This window comes from Struthio camelus, chromosome 7 (genome assembly GCF_040807025.1).
Source record: "Struthio camelus isolate bStrCam1 chromosome 7, bStrCam1.hap1, whole genome shotgun sequence".
Lineage (NCBI taxonomy): Eukaryota > Metazoa > Chordata > Aves > Struthioniformes > Struthionidae > Struthio > Struthio camelus.
Window position 1 is genome coordinate 17,371,378 of NC_090948.1, and position 24,378 is coordinate 17,395,755.

The 24,378-nt window shown below is 54.5% G+C and overlaps 2 protein-coding genes across 6 annotated transcripts in view; one reads left to right on the forward strand and one right to left on the reverse strand.

Moving 5' to 3' along the window:
• Positions 1 to 395: 395 nt before the first annotated feature.
• ABCC2 (ATP binding cassette subfamily C member 2) lies at positions 396 to 21,818 on the forward strand. Of its 2 annotated transcripts, none has more exons than XM_009677756.2 (32): positions 396 to 553; positions 1,129 to 1,302; positions 1,785 to 1,910; positions 3,550 to 3,684; positions 4,075 to 4,197; positions 4,577 to 4,632; positions 5,083 to 5,314; positions 5,938 to 6,119; positions 6,699 to 6,876; positions 7,377 to 7,631; positions 8,131 to 8,196; positions 8,716 to 8,853; positions 9,203 to 9,349; positions 9,668 to 9,752; positions 10,070 to 10,136; positions 10,352 to 10,478; positions 10,709 to 10,885; positions 11,420 to 11,587; positions 11,919 to 12,105; positions 13,003 to 13,135; positions 13,577 to 13,682; positions 13,989 to 14,208; positions 14,687 to 14,841; positions 16,643 to 16,798; positions 16,901 to 17,100; positions 18,099 to 18,225; positions 18,637 to 18,738; positions 18,833 to 18,976; positions 19,548 to 19,706; positions 19,972 to 20,138; positions 20,567 to 20,761; positions 21,163 to 21,818. In XM_009677756.2, the coding sequence occupies exons 1-32, from the start codon at positions 512 to 514 to the stop codon at positions 21,290 to 21,292; spliced, it is 4,659 nt and encodes a 1,552-aa protein (XP_009676051.2). In that variant the 5' UTR covers positions 396 to 511; the 3' UTR covers positions 21,293 to 21,818. The 2 variants fall into 2 exon arrangements, with proteins under 2 accessions (XP_009676051.2, XP_009676052.2); XM_009677757.2 differs by having other exon boundaries at positions 461 to 553; positions 4,075 to 4,220.
• DNMBP (dynamin binding protein) overlaps positions 21,786 to 24,378 on the reverse strand; it is a 41,111-nt gene continuing 38,518 nt past the window's right edge. For all 4 annotated transcript variants that reach the window (XM_068949960.1, XM_068949959.1, XM_068949958.1 and 1 more), the window contains one exon: positions 21,786 to 24,130. In XM_068949960.1, coding sequence (XP_068806061.1) covers positions 23,945 to 24,130 — 186 coding nt within the window. In that variant the 3' untranslated portion in view covers positions 21,786 to 23,944. The remainder of the gene's footprint in view (positions 24,131 to 24,378) is intronic.

Genomic DNA, 24,378 nt, shown 5'->3' on the forward strand with positions numbered 1-24,378 from the left:
CTCCTTGTTGGAGTGGCACATGAGAGAAGGGTTACTGTCCTCTCTGACACCTGAAGGTCTAGGCTTTGCTTGACTTTTTGGCAGTATTTGGCAGACTTGTTCTGGCAGGAAAGAGGTGTTGCCCCAAAGTATGTTGTCTTTTGTGTATTAACGAACTTGTCTCATCTGGTGTGGTCTCATAAAGGCTGTGATTTCTGAGCCGTAGCTATGGTGTCGTGCAAAGCTTATGTGACAGCAGCTTTCTTGCATCTTTCCTTGCATCTCTCTCTTGGGACTTATCTCTCCTCCCTTCTCCAGGGCCTGTGTAATTTGCCAAATTTGCTTTTGGTCACTGCTTTGGTCTGTGGTGTTATACGATAGCACTAAGTTAACAATTAACTCCCTGTCATCAGGGACCTTATTGCAACACCAGCAGTGGGTGTGCGGGGACTTTTATCCCAAACGTCCACCTAGGGATCTCACAACCAGGCAGAGTGAGGGGAAGGAGTTGCTGTCTCTTCTTGTTGGAGCCATGTCAGCAGCCCTAGAGGAGTTCTGCGGCTCTGTCTTTTGGGTGAGTGGCTGCATCACCCCCTGATCACCCATCCTTGGGGCAGGACACACAGTGGAGAGGGAGATCAGTAAATCCCAAGGCTCAAAGCCCAGGCTTGTTTAGCCAGTGGATCCAAGTGCCAGTGTTAGGCAGAGGTCCTGATATTTGTGCCAGGGCTTACACAGTGCTTGAGCGCTGTGCACTGCTAGGGCAGCCTGGATGGTATCTGTGAGACAGTGATCCAGATGATGGTTCCCCAAGTGAGCCCTGTCTTGCCTTAGCCTCGCAATCCGGCTGTGAAGGCAGGGCACCCTCAACAGACCTCTCAGGAAATGATTCGAGCCCAGCCACTGCAAGCTGCCTTGGCTCCAAGAAGGGCTGATTGTGGGAAGATGGATCAAGAGGGGGACCTTGGGTGGGGGCTGAAATGCTCAGCCAGGGTCAGAAAGGTGGATGTTGAGGTGTGTGTGGGGGGGGTGCAATGGGGTCAGAAACAAGGTGGATAGGAGCTATAGGAGCGCTGGCTGTCATGGTGTGAGTCAGGTGAGGGTCAGGAAGCCCCAAATGACTTGATTGTCTGTCCTCATTGCCCCCAGAACGCCTCATTCCTCGCTCGCCCAGATGCTGACCTGCCAGTCTGCTTCCAGCAGACCGTGCTGGTCTGGATCCCCATCGGCTTCTTCTGGATTTTTGCTCCTTGGCAGCTTCTGCCCATGTGCAAATCCAAAGCCAAGAAATCGTCTCTGACCAAACTCTACATCACCAAACAGGTGGAGTGGGGCTGAGGGAGAACGGAGGGCAGGCTAGGGCAGTTTGGGATGGTGAGTGGAGCACCTCTGGGCTGGAGGCGGGTGCAGGATGGAGAGATGAAAGGCATTGGAGAGAGGGAGCAATGAACTGGGGCACTGTCTAGTATAGAAGACTAAAGGGAGGCCAGGATGAGGCATGTCTGGGACAGAGGGGATGACAGGGTAAGGGATGCTCTTGGAGGGTGGGCTCAGGTGTGTGTTGGGGCCTCTGACCTGGTGGGCTGTGACAGGCCACTGTGCTCCAAGCTTGAAATGATGGCCGTGCTTGTGTGGAAGTGCTGCAGGGGGGTCTAGAAAGCTTTCCCAGGCTGGGTTTGGGTTGGAGAGGGTGTAATGGTATGTGGGACCCAGTGCTTCTCCCCCTGACTGCGTTCTGTCCTGGTGATTCCTAGTGCCCGTGATGGGCTGGGTCTCTCCTCATGGATGCTCCCTTCTCCACACAGGTGCTGGCTGCATTGCTGATGCTGACAGCAGTGGTGGAGTTGGCCGTGGCATTTGTAGGGGATGCGAGGCAGAGCCAGCCACCGCCTGTCCTGTACACGAACCCCAGCCTGTACATTGCCACCTGGGTAAGGGATCACCTGGCAAATGTGCCTTATGTCACCAAAGAGACTGTGTGAGACTGTGGGGCCAAGCAGCACCTAACTGCACAGCAAGAAAACTTCCATAGCATAGAGGTCAGTGAGGAGCTGTATCCACCAGGGAAATATCTCCTGGAAGATGGGCAGGGATCAGCTCTGCTGACATATTGGTGGTGCACGAGGGCAATAGGTTGAGGGCAGCTGTCTGGCGGTATGGTGCTGCCTCCATTTATCCTTAAATTCCTTAAATCTGGTATGGATGCTTTGCCTGTGAGCATAGCCTGGCAGAGGCTTGAGTAACCCTCCTGCTTGGAAGACGGCCCCAGGCACGGCCAGACAGGGCAGGATGGGGCAATGGGAGTTCTGCACAAGGCACAGCTATAGACAGTACGGTAGACAAGCTGTCTAAACATGGAGATACATCAAAAAGGACTTGGCTGCTTCTCTAGGAAGTGATGGGGGCAACACCAGAAACTGGAATTGTGGCTCAGCAGCCAGGCTAACAAGCACAGCCACTCTGGAGAGAAATGTAGGGCAGGGAGGGAACAGTGTGGGCTTCAAGGGACTGACTGCACAGTGCGAACATCAGTTCATGGCAGGCTATGCTGCTCTGACATCTCACAATTTTTCATGAGTTGCTGGCTGAATTTTGTGTGGAGATCTGAAAAATGCCACAGACTATCCAGGCAGAGGAGACTGGAGTAATTTGGATAACCATGTGAGAGGCGCTGCAAGGAAAGCATGCAGCATCTGGGTTTAGGCTCTAGGCCTAGAGAAAAGGGCAAGGACAGATGTATGGGTCTGGGCTTTCTGCAGACTGCTACTGTGGCCTCAGAGAGCTACCAGCTGAGTCTAGGATGTGCAGAGTGAGTAGAGAGTGAACTGGCTTTCATGGGTCCAGGGCAAAGTACCTGGTTACACGGTTTGGTGGCCTATGTTACTCTCAAATCTGGAGAAGCTAAGGACATAGCAGAGCTTATTTGCTTGACAGAATATGCACAGAGAAGCACCAGATATCTTAAATAAGACATGGGATATTGTAGAACAGTCCTAACAATGCCATAAAACTCTGGAGATGCACTGATGAGTAAAAGAAACACCTGAGATTGCTATTTTTGGCTCTTTTGCATTTCAGTTGGTTTCACATGTGGAGTTTATGAGAGATTTTAAGCCTAGGGAACTGCCATGAGAGGCTGCTGTGCCCGGTCTCTGGTTTGGCTTTAATTCCAGGTCTGGAGGCAATATTGAGAAGACAGGGTGATGCCTTTTGCCCACCCTTTGCGGCTGGGCAGAAGGTAAGAATCCCAGGTGACTGGGAACAGCTAACTAGTAGTGAGCCGCTGTAATGTTGAGGAGCCTTCAGACTTTGCTTTTCATATAGGAAGCCTGATCTTACATCCTCCTGAAATAAACCTTTGCCCTGTGCAATTGACTCTGAAGCTTATGTAGAGTTGGCAGTGAGTTCAGGCACGAGGAGCTCAGTGTCCAAGTCAGTGAATCCCAGAGGATCACATGTGCTGGCGTCTCAGGGCACGTGACCCTGACAAACGTTTAGAGCCCGGGCCAGTTCTGCTGCCCCGCCTGGACGTCCTCCGAGTGCTCTTTTGACTGGTTTTTCTCCCACCAGCTCCTGGTCCTGCTGGTCCATGATGCGCGACGCTTCTGCTTGTGCAGAGACTCGGGAATACTTTTCTGCTTCTGGATCCTGTCCCTACTCTGTGGGATATTCTCGTTCCAGTCGCTCATCCGGAAAGCACTGCAGGTTGGGCTTGGCAGGAAGCTGTGCACTTTCCCATGGCTTTGTTCTGTTCCCAAGGAAAATCCCTTCCGACTTCATCTTTTAAGAAGCTTCTGGTGGTATCACTGAGGTCCCAGCCACTCCAGGCACTTTGGGGAACCAGGAGAAAGCTGGGGAGGAATTGCTCTTTTAATTCTTCCTCTTCCTTTGGGAGGCATAAACACTTTGGGACCAATTTCTCCCCTTGGGGACTTCTGTGTGGAAGGCCGGGGGGAGGAGGAGAGGGATCGCTGAAGGGGAGCTGAGCCAGGTTGCAGAGGGGCTTTTGCACTGTCCTGGGGATGTTCCAGCTCTTAGGGCCAGGTGGCCTTGAAACAGGCCCCAGTAGTAATGCTGGGTTCCCTGCTCCTGCAGGCCCCGATCTCCGATGTGCCACGATTTGTCCTTTTCTTCATCTCCTATGGGCTTCAGCTGCTGCTTTTCCTTGTATCGGGCTTCTCAGACATCTCTCCAGAAGCAAAGGAAATTGCCAAAAAGGTGCGAGGTCCATGCAGGATCGGGTAAGGGGCTCAGGGTACCACATCCCAGCTGGTATTGCCTGGGATAGGGTGGGAGTGCATCAGGTGGGCTCCCAGCAGAGAGTCCTCTTCACCCCTGCATGAGGGCAGGCCTGGGGGCCTCAGCAGGGCACACAGCAAAAGCCAGAGCCTGCAGCCTGGGGCATCCTGCATGTGTGTCCAGGTGGAGCCACTTCTGACTCTGAGGTGGGGCTTCCCGGGGCTGGAGCTGGCACAGTTTGAAACCTCTATGGTTTCTTCATGGCTGGGGGTGCCAAGTCAAGTCTTGCCATCACAGCTGGTTATCCCTGAGCACCCGCAATCCGTCCATACCCACTTTCTTTTGCTTTGTGTCCTAGAACCCAGAGGTCACTGCCTCCTTCCTGAGCTCCATCACCTTTGGCTGGTACACCAGGTGAGCCGGGCTCCCCAGAGGTCTGGGGCTGGCGTAATGCAGGGGCACATTAGAGCTGGCGCAGTGTCGTGCAGGTGAGCCTGCAGCCCAGGCAGCTTTGGGGTAGCTGTGAGAGCACTTGGTGCAGTCTGTGCAGCATGAGCTCAGATCGGTCCTCCCTTGCTGCACACTGGTACCAGGTGCGTTGGGCCCAGCTTGCAGGTAGCAGTGATCTACCAGTGCCAGTTTCACACGGCAGAGAAGTGGTGGAGCTGCTTGGGAGCCAGATATAAAGCCACAGCCCTACCATAATATGTGAACACAAATTGGGGCTTAGCTGCAGGGAGCTAGGTTTGTATCTCTCACTCCATCAGGGCCAGGCTAAGTGTGAAGGCTCAGTGTCTGCGGTAAGGACTCCCTTTCAGGTGCCACGTGGTGACCTTGCTGAGGGCAGGTTTCTCTGTCCCACAGCATGGTTCTCAAGGGCTATCGCAAGCCCTTGGAGATGGAAGATCTCTGGGACTTGAAAGAAAAAGACAAGACAAAGACAATTTTTGCCATATTGGAGAAGAATATGAAGACCTTGGTAAAGAAGGCCCAGGCAGAAATGGAGAAACGGAAACACAAGAAGAGACTCCGAGAAGTTGACTCAGACTGTGGGAACAAGATGAGCAAGGCTCAGAGCCAAGATGTCCTAGTGCTGGTAAATCTCTTCCCACTCCTGGCCTTGCATGGGACTCAGAGATCCAGGCCCAGCCATACAGAATAGGGTCACCTCATCTCCCTGCAGCCCCCATTGCTGAGTTATCACCACTTTGATTCTGCAGGGCCCTGAGCAAGGATGGGGGAACCCATGACGTGGTCTCCCCTGTCCTGAGCAGATCCCTGTGTTTTGGGAGACCAAAGTCTCCATCCTTCTGCCCTACAGAAGGGCAGGAACCACCCTCAAGTCTGCAGTACCAGCAGCTCCCTTATCTGTCTGTCCCTTCCCCAAATACCTCCTAGCAACGAGGTCTGAGTGAGAATCACCTTGTATCAGGTCCCAGCCCCAGATCTTTCTGAGGTGCCTGACTCTGGGACAAGTGGGGTCAGGCTTGTCTTGGGATTGCCACAGTTGTCTTTGGAGCATCTGAATCAGGGAAGTGGGTGTTAGTGTTAGGGGTGTATGGCATGTGACCAGTGAGAGGGAACATGAGAGGAGATAAAGATAAGGTCTCAGTCAGGATCTCTTACCTGGAGACCATGGGAATGGCCCTGGAAGCATCCTTTCAGGTGGGAGAAGCCTGTGCAACCACCTCTTTTACTTATCTGTGGATTTCCCTCTAGGAGGAGAAGCGGACAAAGGGAAAGAAGAAGGGGGCCAAAGGGGACTCTGGCCCTGGCAAGGATTTCCCTAAGGGCTGGTTGCTGAAAACCCTGTTTAAGACCTTCTGGCAGAACCTCCTGTTGTCGGTGGCTTTCAAGCTGGTGCATGATGTACTCGTGTTTGTCAGCCCCCAGCTGCTGAAGTGAGTCCTTCCTCTCCTCCCCTATCCAGGCCTTCCACCCAGCCCCACCACATCCATGTGTGTGCAGCACCCAACCCAGCCACCTCTGTACATGCGCATGTCCCAGCCCCACACCCTGGGGACTTTTTTTGCCTCCATCAAAAGTATGAGAACCTCTTGGGTTGCAGTTTAATGAACAGCTGAACAGATCCAAGCTCATTCCCAGCCACCAAGGACCAGGGCTTGCTCCCTGCTCCCTGCATCCATCCTCATGCAGTCACGTTCCCTCTCTAGAGATGGCTCTGGCCCTCGTTGGGCCAATCCATGTGTCAGTTCAGTTTAGCCCAGCAGGACCTGCCTGGTGTATTTTCCAGAGCCGCAAAGGTGTCTGTGGATGATCAGATAGCAGTGACCCACTGCTGAACGTGAAATGCAGTCTCCCTCACATGGTGGGGCCCAAGCTCCCTGACCATTGAGCCAGCTGTTTGGGCGGGATCTCTGTAGCTACTCCTGTGAGGATCCTTCCCCTGCATTGGTCTGGAGACCCTGCTTGGGTCTGTCTCAGTAGGGTGGGTATCTCATGGGTCACTCTGTCCCCAGGCTGCTGATCTCCTTTGTGTCAGATCCGGACGCATTTGCCTGGCAAGGCTACCTGTACACCATCCTGCTCTTCCTGGCAGCTCTGGTTCAGTCCCTCTGCCTGCAGCAGCACTTCCACTTGTGCTTCCACCTTGGCATATCTGTGCGCGCCAGTCTCACAGCTGCCATCTACAAGAAGGTTGGTATGGCCTTGTCAGTATCCTCCGTCCGCTCCCTCCCAGCTGGGCTGGGGATACTGGCACCCTTTGCCTGCCCCATCAACCTGGGACAGCTAGGGTGTAAGCCCTTTACTCCCTAGAAAGGTACGTGGAGAGCTCAGCTTGTAGGATATCTGCCAAGTGCTGGGGACATCGTGGGCACTAGTTCTGCCCAGGACTTGGGTGCTGCAGCTGTGTGTTTGTCAGCTACCAGAGCAGTGCAAGATCTAGGATGACTGCTGCTGGGATTCCTGCACAGGGACATGTTTCTTTGCCCCCAGCAATGAATGCAGTGCAGGCGTTCTGGTGTGCTTCTGGTGTGCAGGCAGTGATGAGAGCACACGTGGTCAGTGAAGAGGAATCTAGGAGCAAACCCAGGAGCAGTTTCAGCCTGGCCTGCTAATTCCCTGCTCTGCGCCATGCTGCTGGCAGCCAGACTGCTCCCAGACAGACTTGCAGTGACTATGTCCTCTCTTTCCAGGCACTCACCATATCCAGTGCCACTCGCAAAGAGTCCACGGTTGGAGAGACTGTGAATTTGATGTCTGCTGATGCCCAGAGGTTCATGGACATGGCCAACTTCGTTCACCAGCTCTGGTCATGCCCCCTGCAAATTATCCTCTCCATCGTTTTCCTGTGGGGGGAGCTAGGCCCCTCTGTCCTTGCTGGCATTGGAGTTATGGTGCTGCTCATCCCCATAAATGGGTTCCTGGTCACCAAGGCCAAAGGCATCCAGGTCAGTGGTGGATGCAAGATCCTTTCTGCCTCTCCAGCTCCTGAGGCCTGTTGCTGTTCCCCCCACTAGTTTTCCACGCTCCCTTCCCTGTTACACTGCAGGTCTTTTCCAGCTTGGGAAGTTCATCTGACTTGGGCTGGGTGGGCCTTAGCCTGAGCCAGGGGGGCGATGAGTGGGTGAGATGAGCAGGACACAGGTGAGACCTGTTCTACCAGCTGAATTGAACAGGGCTGACTACAGCCTTGAGGACGGAAAGCAGGACATTACTAGCAATGAAATACAGCCCTAGTTTCTACTTGACAACAGGATGCTGTTTTTGCCCCAGGATAGCCCTTGTCCAAAGCCATAGGGAGCCAAGGTCCAGCTTTGTGAGATGGCTCCTCTGGGTTCTGGAGTCTACCCTTCCCTTCCTTCCTGCAGCCTGGATGTATTTCCAAGGGTGAGCTGAGCTGTTGTCAGATTTAGGCATAGCCATGACCTCTGGCTCTTCTGTTTGCAGGTGAAGAACATGAAGAACAAGGATGAACGCATGAAAATAATGAATGAAATCCTCAGCGGAATCAAGGTGAGCAGTGGGCTGCAGCTGCTGCAGCCTTCCCCTGAGGAACCCCTCTTCTTGTACACTATGCCTGGAGGCAGTGCACTTTCACAGCTCTGCAGCACCTGAGTTATATAGTCTAGCTTGGGACCACTGTCTCTGGGGTAGCAAAGTCTCAATTCTTGCAATTAATTCCCTTGGCTTCCTCACCTTGCAAAAGGTTGGCTGGGGAGGAGCTGTGGGTAGCTGGACCAAGGCTTGGGAGCTACAGAGAGGGTGGGTTTCCTGGGGATTTCCTGGAGAGCCATAGTGGGGAGCAGGCTGCCATGGTGGCAGAGGAGCTCTCAGTGACCTGGTAAGCTGAGGACGGGGAGTGGGAATGCTGTGGGGAAGGGCCTTGAACTGTGGGGCAACAGAAATATAGCAGGCAAACAGGCTTCTGAGCAAGCCAGGAGTGGGTGCTGAAGGTGCTGGGACCCAGTGAGCCAAGTGTGGAGATGGGCATTCCCATGAGGCCAGCATCTGCTTACCCTGATTATTCCACAGATCCTGAAGCTTTTTGCCTGGGAGCCCTCTTTTGAGAAGCGAATCTCGGAGATTCGGGCACGTGAGCTCAGGGACTTGCTGAATTTTTCTTACCTGCAGTCAATCTCCATCTTTGTCTTCACCTGCGCCCCTTTCCTGGTGAGTGCCAGCAGCCTCGGGAGGACCTGGCCTGCGCCTTTCTCAGAGCTGGGACAGAGCTTTGTCCAGGGGGAAGGGAAAGATTGGAAAGATGGGAGAGCAGTGAGGGGGAGTGGACGCGCAGGCTGACAGATGCCCAGCATGCAGAGCAGGGTCCTGGCTGCTGGTAGGACAGCACTGGGGAAAAAGGGTCCCCATTGGATTGGAGAGACAGGGCCCAGAGGAGGAGGGAAGCAGAAGGGGAACAGGACCCCAAAGGAGGGCACTGTAGAAGCCTTAGGGGAGCACCAGGGGCTGGGCCGTACACAGCCAGGGTGATGGCAGCTTTCTCTGATTGTACTTGTCCCAGGTCTCTTTGGCCAGCTTTGCCGTCTATGTACTGGTGGATGAGAACAACGTCTTGGATGCGCAGAAGGCCTTTACTGCCATCTCCCTCTTCAACGTGCTACGCTTCCCCATGGCCATGCTGCCCCTGGTCGTCTCTTCCTTGGTGCAGGTCAGCCCCCATATAGGGCGGGGTTGGAGTTGGGGGGTCTCATGATACTTCTGTCCAAACCAGCACACAGTGTTTGGGGCTCAGATGTATGATGGGCCTAGGGCTTGGACACCTAGGCTCAATACACAAAGCTCTATTGGCAAGTGGATGTGACAGGACTCACAAATGTGACATGGGCTTGAGGCTCAGATCTTGGGCTGGTGCTTGGGTGAGGGCTATGTGCATGAGGCTTGAGTGGGGTGCTCTGCTTATGATGCTCCTGCTAGAGCACCCAGCTGTGCTCCGTGCCAACATGCTCCCCTCTTTCTGCCATGGCAGACCAATGTGTCAACTGGGCGTCTGGAGCGGTACCTGGGCGGAGAAGACCTGGACACCTCAGCTATTCACCACGATCCCATCACAGGTAGGCATCTCCAGGTCAGTCCCTGTGGGTCACAGGCTAGCCTCAGCCTGTCCCACTGTGCAGGCCCTCTCTGTGATGGGCAATGCAAGCTGAGCTGAGGGCAGTGTGGCAATAGGGGGTAATGCTGTGCAAAGATATAGCTGTGCAAGCAGAAACTAGGCAGACAACATAAGGGGCTGTGTGGGAGGGTTTGGGGGCCGTGCAGACTGGGGTTGGGGGTGTATGGGCTGGGACTGGGAATTAGGCAGGCTGGTGTGGAGCATGCTGCCTAGAACGGGGTGCTTTCCAAGCCCTGAGGTATGGCTCTCTGTTGACAGGCAGTGCTGTGCGTTTCTCGGAGGCCACGTTTGCCTGGGAGCAGGATGGCAATGCTGTGATAAGAGAGTGAGTGCTCTGCACCACGTGGGGGCCAGATGGGTGAGGAGAGGGAATCTTAGTCCCTCACTGTACCTTGTTTGTTGGGGATGGCGCCTGGCACTTTGCAGCGCTGGCTGCGAGTCCTCCAGAGATGCTCTGCTCTGCTTTGTGTTGGTCCCCTGCAGGCAGTGCAGGAGCCCGTGGCTGGTAGCACTGCTTACTTGGCCCTCATGTCTTTGCAGTGTCACCCTGGACATCACACCTGGGAGCCTGGTGGCTGTGGTGGGGGCTGTGGGCTCAGGCAAATCTTCACTGGTGTCAGCCATGCTGGGGGAGATGGAGAATATCAAGGGACACATCAATATCCAGGTGAGAGGAGCCAGCCGGCGTGAGGGGCTGTGGGGCTGGCTGGGAGCTGGGCAGGGCGATGGCAGGGCGGGAGCACACAGGGACAGTGAGCACACCAGGTACTGACTCACTGTGCAGCCTCCTGGCTCAGGTACCAGACTGATCCCAGTGAGGTGGGCCAGGGCTGTGGGAGGTGGTAGTATTCAGGCTGGTGCCCCAGCAATGTCACTGTTCTTGAATCTCTCTGTCAGGGGTCCCTGGCCTACGTCCCCCAGCAGGCTTGGATCCAGAATGCCTCACTGAAAGACAACATCCTTTTTGGGTCAGAACTGGACGAAGCCAGGTATCAGCAGGTCCTCAAGGCCTGCGCCCTTCTTCCTGACCTGGAACTGCTCCCAGCAGGTGACCAGACAGAGATTGGAGAGAAGGTATTGGCTCTAAGCACTACAGGATGAGGTGGGGATAGGCAAATGTGGGGCAAGCAGGGCACAGGAAGGGGGAAAGGCATGGGCAAGTCTTGGGAGAAGGGGCAGATGTCTCTCATGGGCTGATCGGTCTGGGTGGCCCCTGGCTGCATGGGGAAGGGGATGGTAAGGATGGTGTGGGAAGGGGCAGAGAGACACACAGTAGGCATGTGAGGATCAGTAGGAGAGCGTTTAGTGGCAGGAGCAGCCACCATCATGCACAGGGGCGTAGTATGCACAGGGCGAGGACACCATGAGTGGGTGCTCGTACGAGGGTAGCGGTCTGCGCCACTACCGCAGTTTGTTGGAGTTCAATGGGGAGGAGAAGCAGTGGTGCTTGGGCCTCCACACACCTGTGTGTAGTGGGGGAGATAAGCAAGGTGTGTTCGGGGAGGGCTGCCGAGTCCCCTGCTAACACAACCCTTCTGGGTGTGGAGCAGAGGAAAGAGCTGTTGCCCGGTACCAGGCAGGGGTTCACGGAGGCCCCTTCCCTTTCAGGGCATTAACCTAAGCGGGGGTCAGAAGCAGCGAGTCAGCCTGGCCCGGGCAGTGTACAGCAACGCAGACATCTACCTGCTGGATGACCCCCTCTCTGCTGTGGATGCGCATGTTGGCAAGTACCTTTTCGACCACGTGCTGGGGCCAAAAGGGCTGCTGCAAAAGAAGGTGAGCGCTTCTGCCATCCTCCCCAGGAACTGGCCATGCAAGAATCACCCTGACATTGTGTTGGCTATCCAGGGGAGGTTGAGGCTGCTTGCTGGGGACAGAGTGGGGTCCTGTAGACCTTCAGCTGGGGCTGCAGCAGGCAGAAGAGTCCTGATGGGTCTCCAGAGGGGTGCAGATAAGTGAGAAGGGTGCTCTGTGAGTCCCCAAAGCTGGGTAGTGGTAAGCAAAGAGGTCCCCAAGTAGTGGAAGGAGAGCCTGCAGGCCCAAGGCTGGAGGGAGAGGGATGCTGTGATGCTCATTGCCCTGCAACCACAGTGCCACTTTGTTGCAGACGCGAATCTTGGTGACGCACAGTATCAGTTTCCTGCCGCAGGTTGATAACATTGTGGTGCTGGTGGCAGGAGCAGTGTCTGAGCACGGCTCCTACAGCACCCTGCTTGCGAACAAGGGGGCCTTCGCCCAGTTCCTGAGCTCCTACAGTGTCCAGGAAAAGGATGCTCCAGATGAAAAGGCTGCAGGTACTGGGCACACCACTAGGCTGGGGCAAGTGAAGGGGGTGTGTGCGTCCTGGGGTTATAAAAACATAAAATCTGCTTCATTGGTCTGATCTGTCTCTATCTAGCCCAGACCCCAGCAGCGGCCACCTTCCCAGCTTCTTACAATCAGCAGCTCAAGGACTTTCTGCCTAAAATTTGCATCTAGGGCTTGTATTGAATAGCCACCAAAGGACCTATCTAAGTTTCTGGGTCCTTTTATAATTCATTTATGATTATGGCTGCTATATCTTCCCTGGCAAGAGGATTTGTGCCTTAATGATGCTGGAGTAAGGAAGATCCTTTTGTTTATTCTAAACACGATGTTGGATTATATTTCATCTTTCTCAGCTCTCTCAACACTGTGGGGAGCAGTGGTTTCAGGTCAGGCTTAAGCTCATCTTGCCTCGGCTCAGCCTTGGGTAGGTACCAATAGTGCTGGTGCCCAGCTGGAGCCTGGCTGTTCCCAGTCTGTCCCCGCAGGACCCATCTTCCATCTGCTCAGAGGTGCTCAACCTCTGCATGCTCCTGAACTGGAGTGACGTGACCTACCAAGTCTTGCACTTGCTAAAGCTGCACAAATCTCTCTGCGAGGTTCCAGCGATGGCACTAGGATGAATCAGCAGCAGGGTCTGCCTCTGTGCAGGCCTTTAGCCCTGTGTCCCATCAGTGCTCTTTCTAGCATAGTACCCACAGTGGGTCTCTTTCTTCCCCTGCTGTACTGGGCTCGCAGCAGGGTTTGGAGAGGTGGTCGGAGGACACAGCCTGAGCCTGGGGTGCGGGGCTAGAGAAGAGGGGCATGAGTGCAGCAGAGGTGCAGTATGTGGAATCTGTTCTCTCCTCAGTGCCTGACTCTGTCCTCCTTCTCCCCTGTGCCTATAGCTGTTGCTTTAGTTGAGGATGAGGAGCAGGGTGATGAAGATACTGAGCCGTTCATGGAAGAGGGGCCTGATGATGTGGTGACCATGACAATGAAGCGAGAGGCCAGCATCCAACGGAGAGAGTTCAGTCGCAGGTGGGGACCTGACCTGAGCTCGCAGCCCTCTCCCCTGCTTCCTGTATTGTTCCCTGGGAGGCTTGGGTCCTGGGGGGCTTCACTGGGGAGGGATTCCTGAAGAGAAAGGGCTAGGAGCCCCCATGCCCATTTCTACCACCAGTTGGGCTGAGTCAGAAGCATCTGACCTTGCCTTTACCCATGTTGCTGTATCACAGCCTTACCCTATGATCTTTCCTGAGACTGCTGCCACTGGTCTGGATCTGCGGGCTGGGACTGAGGACCATGATTTCATATCTGGAAGTGCCTATGGCTTCCACAGCTCATTCAAAGCTGCTTGAGTCAGGACATTTCCTGGAGTACTCTGGCACTGGTGTGCCAGTGCAGCACAGGGACAGACGCCCAGGAGAGTGGGAGCCATCCAGCACCCTGTGACTAATGGCAACCATTCCCTCCCTGCAGCCTCAGCACAAGGAGCACCAGGTCCCGCCAGGAGGCCCAGAAGGAGGCCCCCAAGAAGTTGAAGGGACAGCAGCTGATTGAGAAGGAGGCCGTTGAGACTGGCAAGGTGAGGAGGATGAAGGAGACTCAGTGCTACAAGACCCTGACTTTGGCCCAAAAAAGCCAGCACCAGCTGTCTGTGTCCCCATTGCAGCCAACAGGCACAAAAGGAGACAGTGCTGCCCAGATATGTGGGGCTGATGGGTGAGGGTGGCCCTGGCAGGGTGAGCATGTTGTCTGGCACCGTGCAGGATAGTGGAGGGAGGACGTGTGGAGGGGAGCGACGTGGGTGGTGAGCCAGGACAAGGCTGCATGGGGGGTGTCACCAGCCATTGCTTGCTGGGCAGTGGTGATAGGCTGAACTGGTCCACAGGTGAAGTTCTCCATGTATTTGCGATACCTGCGTGCTGTTGGCTGGGTGTTTTCTTTCTGCGTTGCCATGGGCTACCTCGCACAATACGTCGCCTTTGTGGGGACCAACCTGTGGCTCAGCGCCTGGACTGATGATGCGCAGCTTTACTTCAACCAGACCTACCCTCCAGGGCAGCGAGACCTGCGGATTGGTGTCTTTGGGGTGCTGGGGATAGCACAAGGTGAGTGTGGGAACACAGGGCATCCTGCTCACCTTAGCTACATGGTCCAGCAGGGGAAGGGCTTGCAAGACTTACAGCCAGCAGCACAGCAAGGAGCAGGGTGTCCAGCATTGTGTCCATCTGCCCACTGCAGCCTTCCCTCCTGCTCCTGGCTGAACTAGGGACAGATATCAGCATAAGCCCAGTGTTAACTGCCCCAAGAAGACTGTGTTGCCCCCTTAGGTTGAAGGTCACTGTCCTTAACCAGTATGAACATAGTGCCAGGGCCCAAGCCTCTCCAGAAGGGTTAATGTTCTTCCTGTGTGGTGGGATGTGGTTAGTGGGGCCTCCCAAGGAGGTGGGATGCAGGAGTGGCACACTGGCTCCCTGTGGAGCTGCCAACTTGGAGCTGCTTGATATGTCCTGTGAGCCAAAGGGTGCCTAGGGCCAGTGTCCCATGTGAGCTGGCACTGACTGCTCCGTGCTCTCATTATTGCAGCTATCTTCCTATTCATTGCAATCATCCTGTCTGCCCATGGTGCTGTGCAGGCCTCCCGAGTTATGCACCAGCAGCTGCTCAGCAACATCCTTCACGTGCCCATGAGCTTCTTTGACACAACCCCAACTGGCCGCATCGTGAATAGGTTTGCCAAGGTAAGAGAACAGTCTGGGCATGAAGGAGGTGTTTGTTCTTGCAGGTCTAGTAGGTCTGGAGAATGTTGGGTAGTGGCATAACCCTATGTGCAGTTCAGCACTGCACAGATGAGCACAGGTCAGGGCCTGGAAGGGACCAGGAGGGTACAGTGGATGCGAAGCTGATCGTGAGCTCACAGTTGCTCTCACTGCAAACAAGGGAAACCGCATCCTGGACTATGCTAGGAGGAGCACGGCCAGCAGATCATACGAAGTTGTTATCTCCTCTACTCAGTGCTGGGGAGGCCATATCTGGATACTGTGTCCAGTTGTGGGAGCCTTGGGTCAAGAGGGCTGTGGAGAAACTGGAGAGGATCCTACCAAGATGAGCAGGAGCCTAGAGCTCATGTCCCGTGGTGACGGCTGGAGGGAGCCAGGCCGAGAGGAGGTGAAGGGGGGATCTCCTCACAACGTATGGCTACTTTAGAAGCACAGCTACAAAGATGATGAAGCCAAACTCCTCTCAACAGTGCCAGGCGATACAAGAGGCAGTGGCCACAGATGATAGCTTGAAAGGTTCTAGATGGACTTAGGAAGTGCTTCTTCACCATGAGGGTGGTGCAGTCCTGGGACAGGTCAATAGAGAAACTGAAACCTCCATCCTTGGAGGTCAGTGAGACATATCTGGAGAGAGCAATGGCTGATCAGATCTAGTGCTAGGGATAATACTGCTATGAGTGGGAGGTCAGACTGGAGACCGCAGAGAGGTCTTCCAGCCAGCATGCCTGTGATTCTGTGGTTTGTGTACAGAGATATTGGCCTGCCTAGCACATCCTTATTAACTTTTTGTCAACTTTTTGTTCAAGTTCTAGAAAGGGGAGGAAATATAGTTAAAAACTTGAAACATTACATATTTAAGGAAACTTTAACATTATTCCTTGTTCCATTCCCTTGGTCACGTTTCTTTTTTTGAGGGAAAAATCACAGTTACCTGCAGCCAACTGCTGCAGCAGCTAGATCCCCTATCCATCCTGCATCCCTCAAGGCAGGGGATATCAACGTCACAAAAAGGACAGGAGAAAAAGAAAGGATGGACTGTATAGCTCTTGCTTTTCTGGGCCTGATTTGCACTTTCAGTCTGGATACATGAGCCCTGTGCGAGGTTCGAGCACCTACTTGAGGTCTGACTAACATGTCATGCTCTTGGGCTGCTTAGGGCAAGTCAAGTTGTCCTTCTAGTTACAGATTCATAGTAAAACATACAGTCTTTGCTGTGTAAATGAGACTCATAAAACAAAGGGGAAAAAGAGGGGGGATAAAGGTGGGAAATTTCAAATATGCTGCAACTCCATTTCTTGCTTTGGTGACTTTTCTTGATTTAGAGAATAAAAATCTCTCTTGAGATCAAGACCATAGGCCTGCTAGGTATACTCTTAAGATGAGAGAGGATGTGATGCCAACTGAAAGAGGGGTGATGGCAGGCTGGAGACCTGGTTGCATCTGCATGGACTTGGGATCAGCCCTGTCCTTCTTTCTGCCTTAGTTTCCTATCCTGAATCCTGGGACTAGGCAAAGATGCACTTCCCAAAGCAGTCCCATACCGGAGGAGAATGTTATTAAGAGCTTCTCTAGTTCACCTGTTCCCAAGATAAGATCTGCGGCCCTAAATAGGGTTGTGACCCCAACACCAATTCAGTGTCATCCTGTATTTTTGCAAGTGTCTGACACTGTGTTACCATATGAGTGTGTAGGAACCTTGCACGTGTGAGGCCTCCAGGCTTTTTCCTCTCTGGGTCACTGACTGCTGCTTTGTATGCTCCAGGACATCTTCACAGTAGATGAGACCATCCCCATGTCCTTCCGCAGCTGGCTCTCCTGTTTCATGGGCATCATCAGCACACTGCTCATGATCTCCCTGGCCACCCCATTCTTCGCCCTTATTATCATTCCCTTAGGCATCTTCTACTATTTTGTGCTGGTGAGTAATGTGGGTCGGCGAGAGGCTTCTGCCCTGCATAGACCTGTATCTTTGTCCCTGCTGGGCTTTATGTTGGTAACAGAGCTGTCTCCCTCATTTCAGCGCTTTTATGTCTCCACATCACGCCAGCTACGGCGTCTGGACTCTGTCACCAGGTCTCCCATCTACTCCCACTTTGGTGAGACGGTATCAGGCCTGTCTGTGATCCGGGCATATGGACACCAAGAGCGGTTCCTGCAGCAGAATGAGAACACTGTGGACATCAACCAGAAAAGTGTTTATTCCTGGATAGTCTCCAATAGGCAAGTTTGCTCCTGCTACCCTGGCGCAGCCTGACACACCTCTGCCCAGGGGCTCCTGGATGCTGAGGGAGGTCCCTCAGAAGCTCAAGTTCTCCCTGTTGACCTCAGGACAGGCTATGAGGGTCTGGATAGGAATAGGGAAGTTTGGGAGAGTGCCACAGTCTGTGGGAAGGAGATGTTTTAGGGTAATTTGGAATGCTAGAGTACAGGCCTCTGGAAAAAGTCCAGGGCCTGGGCAAGGCAAGCTACACTGTTGAGGGCTGAGATGCTCTTGGTGGTTTCTGGGAAGAGGCCGACGCTCTAGGCCAGCACAATGGGGTCACTCTCTGGTTGTTGGTGTGTTACTGAGTAGATGCTTTGGGTGGAAGAGGTTTGTACCATTTGGGACTCCTTTGATACGTGCTGTTACCAGCACAGGAGGTTACATGTGAGACACAGGGATTGACTAGAAGGCCAATCAAGCAGGAGCTGGAAGCACGGGACATATAGAACATATAGGGTGACATATAGAACAGATCTCAAAAAAGGACGTGGAGGGAGAATAGGGACAGGCATAGACACAACAGCAGTACGGAGGTGGTTCACCCGAGGAGTGGCAAGGGGATAAGTTAATGGGAACCACAAGCGTGAGAGGGTTGTTTGGATGAGACGCTGCAAGGTGACTGAAGGGGACTTGATCAGGAGAGATGGGGATGGAGGAGTGTCCCAGAGCAAGGAGTATTGGGATGATTCAGGGAGAAGCACAGAACTGTTTTAACATCATCTTGACAGATAAAATGGAACTGCTTGCAGAACTGGCTACAAATCACCTGCTGCATAGGTGCAGGTACCATGTGTACAGTGCTGAGGTGTGGGCTAGTTACCCAGGGATGCTAGTGTGATGCTGGTCTCACTGGTGGTTGCTCCTGATGCCCATAAAGGGTGACGCTGGCTCCCTGTGTTGGGTGCAGGTAGACACCTCTCCTACCACCTCTCACAGCCATGCTTTCTTGCTGCAGGTGGCTGGCCATCCGTCTGGAGTTGGTTGGGAACCTGGTTGTCTTCTTTTCTGCGCTTCTAGCTGTGATTTCAAAGGGCACTTTGGAGGGTGGCATTGTGGGTCTTTCCATCTCCTCCGCCCTCAACGTGAGTCAGCAAAAGCTTTTCTTGCAGGGCAGGGCTGTCTGGGAGCAGCACTCTGATGCCTCTGGGCTGGCTGCAGGATGCTGCATCCAGCTCTGAAATACAGAGTGGGGATCAGCTGGGACCATCCCTGGTGGGGAGGGGAATCACCTCAGAAGCTGGTATGGAGCTGAGGGAGAATGCATCCCACTATGAAGGGGTGACTGCTGCTGTGGGGAGGAGCACATTGTCTCTGCCTCAGATGCTGCAGCAAAGCTTTTGAAGGGCTGGGGAAAGGGGGTGCTGGTCGGTGAGTGGGGAGTTATGGGCCAGGCCAAGGATGCTCGTGGCCAGGTTGAGTACTTGAGCTGAGGAGGGACAGCTGGTTTTACCTGGGTCTCACTGAGCTTTGCATCCTCTGGCTCTGCCATGCAGGTGACCCAGACACTGAACTGGCTGGTGCGGATGACATCAGAGCTGGAAACAAACATTGTGGCTGTGGAGCGGATACATGAGTATACGAAGGTGAAGAATGAGGTGAGGAGATCGGGAGCCAGGCAAACGCCTGCTGCACAGCTCAGTGCTAGCCAGCCTTGCAGGGCACAGCCCTCTAACGCTCTTGTGCCCCTAGGCTCCATGGGTGACAGAGAAACGCCCACCCCGTGGCTGGCCCAGCAAAGGTGAGATCCAGTTCATTGACTATAAAGTTCGTTACCGACCTGAACTGGAGCTGGTTCTTCAAGGGATTACCTGCGATATTGGGAGCACCGAGAAGGTGAGGACCTCTCAGCCTGTGCCCTCGCCACACCCCTTCCCTAGCAATACTATGTTGAAGGTGTTTCTGTCGTCTTAGCTTCTGGCTGCTGACTGGGGAGGGATGGTGATGTGGATGTGACTCCTAGGGACTCCCAAGCTGCAGGGCAGGGACCAAGGGAGACAACCTGAGAGATGGTGATTGCAGATGCTTGCTCCCATCCCTGGTATGCTGACAGTCTGAGGTTGAACCTGCACAAGTCCTAGAGCTGGAGGAAATGAGGTTCATAGCTGCAGCCAGCACAGGCTCTCTGGCAGCCCATGGTGGAGATGAGCCAGCAGTGTTGCCAGAGGGACAGCACAGAGGAGCAGCATGCGGGGAGATGGGCCCTTGGGCAGCAGGGTGTGGTGCTGGTGGGCTGCGGGGTGGAGCTGGCTCAACATACTTTCCCATAAGGATGGAGGGAGCCAGCAGAAGGCAAAAGGGGCATGTATGGGGAGCATGGGCCAGGAAGTCCCACCAGCCCAAGACAGAGAGCATCTGCCCTGTTTTCTTCAGTCCTGCCAGCTGGTCTAAATAGCTCCTTCCACAGATTGGGGTTGTGGGCCGGACTGGGGCTGGGAAATCCTCCCTCACCAACTGCCTCTTCCGGGTGCTGGAGGCTGCTGGAGGGAAGATCATCATCGATGGCTTGGATATCGCGACAATTGGCCTCCATGACCTGCGCCAGAACCTCACAATCATCCCCCAGGTGAGACAATTCCAACCTCCCCACATCCCACTGCTGTGTGGCCTCTCCAGGCTCCTGGGGCCATGCATCACCCAGAGCGCAACCCTGGGTCTTGCAGAAAGCCCAAGAGCCCATGAGCTTGCCATTGCCACCTCCCCTGCCCAGGCAGAGTAGCAGGACCAGCAGGCTGCGGCCAAACATGGGGGCATGCAGCAGCCATGGGGCTGCCACCCCTGCTGAGTGGCCACGCTTGGCATGGAGGAACACGCTGTGCTGTCCCTGGCAGGACCCCGTGCTTTTCTCCGGGACCCTACGGATGAACCTGGACCCTTTTGACCAGTACTCAGACGAGGAAGTCTGGAAGGCCCTTGAGCTGGCCCACCTGAAGACATATGTGCAAGACCTGCCCGAGGGGCTGCTTCATCTTGTGAGTGAAGGAGGAGAGAACCTGAGGTGAGCAGGGGAGCTGGGATCTGCCCAGCTCCCATCCCTTCCTTTGGCCCCAACAAAAAGGCTAAAATGGCCATGGTGGTGAGAAGGGGCCTCAGAACAGCCTTGAAAGGCAACCCTGAAGCAGAGCAGCTGTCAAGGGACAAGCACAGAAGCTTCTGGGACTGAATGTGAGTGAAAGAAATTGTCCAGGAGTCAGGGCTGGTCCTCACTGCATGGAGGCCAGCATAAGCCAACCTTTCACTGGTGGTCCAGCGAGCGGGACATGGGGACGTGGTGCTCGGGGTGGCAAATCAATAGCTGAGTTGAGGATGGAGGGGCAGAAACGGAGCTGGAGGACAGGGCAGGGTGTGGGAGCTGGACCTGCAGCCACCCTGCTGGTGCTCAGCACCTCGTTTGCTTACTAACTCATGTTCCCCACCTTATTGCAGTGTCGGGCAGAGGCAGCTCGTGTGCCTGGCCCGGGCCCTTCTCCGCAAAGCCAAGATCCTCATCCTGGATGAGGCAACAGCAGCTGTGGATCTGGAAACTGATCATTTAATCCAGACAACAATCCGGAGCGAGTTTGCTAACTGCACTGTCCTTACCATCGCCCACCGCCTCCACACCATCATGGATAGCAACAGGTAGGGTGAACGGGCCTCTGGACTCCTGGGATGGGGCAAGAGGTGGCTCACAGCAGAAGGAAGGATGCAGCCAGAGAGCAGGAGTGGGTGCAATGCCAAGGAAAGCAATATGTAGAGCTGCTGGGGCAGCAGAATAGAGCAGGGGAAGGACAGCCAGGCATTACTTAGGCCTTTGTGGGGAGAAACATATTATTGGGATCCTGTTTCTTGTAAAAAGCCATAGAGTAGTTGACAGCCTTGGCCAGGAGCTAAAGAGGTTGGGTCCTCATCTCTCCACTGGGGGCTGAAACACATAAGAGGGCTGTAAGAGCGAGTGTGGTGGCAGGGGCTGTAGGGCTGGAGGTGGCAGCACTGGCGGCTCAGATCCCTGGAGCTCACATGTTCTCATTCCCTGCTGGCAGGGTGATGGTGCTGCAGGCAGGGAGGATAGTGGAGTACGACAGCCCCGAGGAGCTGCTTCAGAAAGAGGGCCTCTTCTCTGCGATGGCAAAGGATGCCGGCGTTATTAATGCACAAACCACTGTCCTGTAGCTGGAGTGGTGCAGTGTGCAGCGTGCAGTCACACAGCTCTCTCCTGCTGGGACTCACCGAGCAGGTGCCTGGATCTCCCTGCAGCTGGCCTGCCCAGGAATTTGTCTCTGCAGCCGGGAAGCAAAGGGGAGAGGGTGGCTTCCCTGGCTATCAGGGATATGGACCCAAGTGAGCTGTTAACCTAGCTACTACACCCTGCCTGCTGTGCATGAGGGCCTGCAACTGTGCAGGGATATGGACCAAAGTGAGCTGTTAACCTAGCTACTACACCCTGCCTGCTGTGCATGAGGGCCTGCAACTGTGTAATTTATTCCAGTACAGAGGGGAAAGTCATCCATCAGATGGAGAGACAGTGGTCCCCTTGGGATCTTAGTTTTTCTACCAGGCAAGGGGAACCTAGCTGAGAGATGCTGTAGCACTATGGAATGAAATGTACATTTTAATCTAGGAGTGAATGTTATAATTTATTTCCTTTTTGTAAATGTTTCTTTCCAATTAAAAGTCTGACTTTAGGCATGCTAAATAAGCCTCAGTTTAGCTTTAAAACCTATCCAGTGTTGGGAGGAATGCGATACACTGAGTTTACACAGACACACAAGGCTAGAGAGGCCAAATCAAGTGGCGCAGGCATGCCTGAGCCTCTGCCCCCACCATGAACATAACGGCTCAAGTGCATGGCTCTGTGAATGCCCAACACTCACAGCCAGAATCCCTCACTGCAAGGGTCCTACAGAAAACAGAAGGGATCTTATTGTCACCCCTGGACCTGAGGTGAGCCCCAGATCCACACTGCTGTAGGCACAGAGAGACCCATGCCCCAGATGGCAGCTTTTTTGTGTGCAACAAAGAATCCACCCCCTCATTACACTATTGTGCCAGCAAAAAATGTTCATAGGGCTACAAGATTTGGGGAGGGGGGAGGGGTAAAGGTGTTCACCAGCAGGGGAGGTGGAAAAGCCAGGAGCTGGGGGCCTAGCTGTTTTCTTTATGGCTGTATCTGCCTTTGAGTGTGCTGCAAATAACTGAGGCAGTCCTTGGGGCTCAGCTCTGACCACCATAACCACAACTTGGGTAGATTTTGGGCTGTGGTGCCAGACTACAAACCTGACTGTGGTGCAGACACATGTTCACACTACACCAACACCCACACCCACCCAGACAAAGTCTTGGTCCTTCTCTGTTCCTGGGCCTCCAAGCCAGGGGGCTGCAGCACAGCTGTTGGCCCTGGCTCAGCATGCAAGAAGCCTATGCTAGCAGGCACACCACCTACCCACACAGGCATTTACAGCAGAGCAAAACCCTTCACTGTAGCTGGTGACAAGAGGGACACAAGCCAGCCCCAGCTGTAGCATTTAATACAGTGCCTGGAGAGAGGGCTGTGCAATAGCTCTATAAGGATTAGTCTGGTGAAGGTTTCCTAGTGCCTGAGCTGCAGCTGGCACAAGCTGCCAGAGCACAAGTGTGCTGAACCCTATGGAACGGTAAGTGCCCTCCCCAGCCCCTGCAGGGTCCACATTAAGTCTGTAGGCTCTGCCAGGCACTCTGTCCCTTTTTCTGATGTTTGCACAGGCACTTCCTTTACACAAGGGCAAATCTTTATTTACAGAGCAGCAGCGCCGGGGATGCAAACACTCCCACCCTGAAGAGAAGGGAGCAACCCTCCCCCAGGGCATGGCAGCAGTGGGTAAGACGTGCTGCCCCATGCTGGGGCGGTAGCTCTCCTGAGGAGAGCCTTGCCCCCCAGAGCCCTGCAGCAAGCACAGGCACGGCTGAATCCTGGTCCAAGCCCGAACAAAATCAGGCTGCAGGACAGAGCCTGCTCTTTGCCTTCTACCCTGCCCCAGCCGAGACTAGCCACGTGGGCCTGCCAGTGCAGATGGGTCTTGGGGACGTACTGGCGATGATGCAGTGACAAAGGAAGATGGGGTTAGGGCCTTAGGCTCATCAGGGAGACAGGAACCCAACAGCTGCTGCTAGCAGCAGAGCCTGGAAAGACCCAAACCCCTGGGAGCCCAAGCAGCCAAACGCAATATGTCGGGGAGCTCTGCTGTAGGCTTTCTTGGCTGCTGGGGCTGCCTGCCCTGGAGCTGAACTACTCACAGCAAGCCTCAGAGCCACTTCTCTGGGCAGAGCAGAATTGTTCAACCCTGACGTCCTGCAAAGACAGGCTCACCTGGGCTCCTGCTGCTGCTGAGACGGCCACAGGGAGCCTGTTTACAGGGCCCAAGTTTCTTTTAACACTATTTAGCTAAAGGCAGACTCTAGAAACTCAGCAGTAGACGGCTACACATTAAATCCATAGCAGCTCTTTGGCCTTAGTGAAGCTATTTCCTCCTGGGCCATGGCCCCACGCTATGCTCACCTGCTACAAGCTGCACGCAGGAGGAACGAGCAGCCCAAGGTGACGGCAACTTGCCCCTGCTCTTGCACAAGCTGCCTGTCCCCTGCCTGTCCTGCCAGCCCACCCTTCCCACTCCCCATGGCAGCCAGCGTGGCAGGGCTTGGGAGTGCTGCGCGGCTGCGAGGGATGCAGCTTCAGCCCCTTGGGGCGAGCAGGGCAGGCTGCACTGCCGAGCAGGGCCGGTGAGTCTCCCTGAGCCCCAATGCTCCCAGCAGGAACAAGGCACAGGGTGCAGGCTTCTCCCCTTCGCCTCACGTGTACTCTGTCTTTCGGATGTAACTGGAGGGCACGTAGCCTTGCTTCCCGTGCACCTCAGCCAGCCACCACTCTCGATTGCCTGTGATGTCCTCAAACTGCAGGATCCTGAGTCTCTGGTTAGCTGACACACTCAATTCGTTGGCGTTTCGGCCTTTGAAAGTGTAGAGAGCGTAATAGACCTGTTGGGCAGAGGGACAGCATGTGTCAGATGGCTGGTGCAGCTCAAAACACTCAGCAGGGCCTTCCTGCTGCACCACCCAGGACGCATGAACAGTACTCCTCAGAAAACCAAGGCACAGGACTGGACTTTGGCTCCTTTACCCCAACAGAGACAGCCCCAACCCTCATCTTGGCCTCTGCCAGAGCCAGCTCAAATTGCCTCTGTCAGGAGAGATGCCTGTTCGCATCCTCGTTTTTTGCATCTGCA

Excerpts from the sequence above, each read along its gene's own strand:
- ABCC2 (XM_009677756.2), top strand. The coding sequence starts at position 512 with ATGTCAGCAGCCCTAGAGGAGTTCTGCGGCTCTGTCTTTTGG. Across the intron at positions 4,198-4,576 it reads CAAAGGAAATTGCCAAAAAG|AACCCAGAGGTCACTGCCTC; the intron begins GTGCGAGGTCCA and ends TTTGTGTCCTAG. Across the intron at positions 6,877-7,376 it reads CAGCTGCCATCTACAAGAAG|GCACTCACCATATCCAGTGC; the intron begins GTTGGTATGGCC and ends CTCTCTTTCCAG.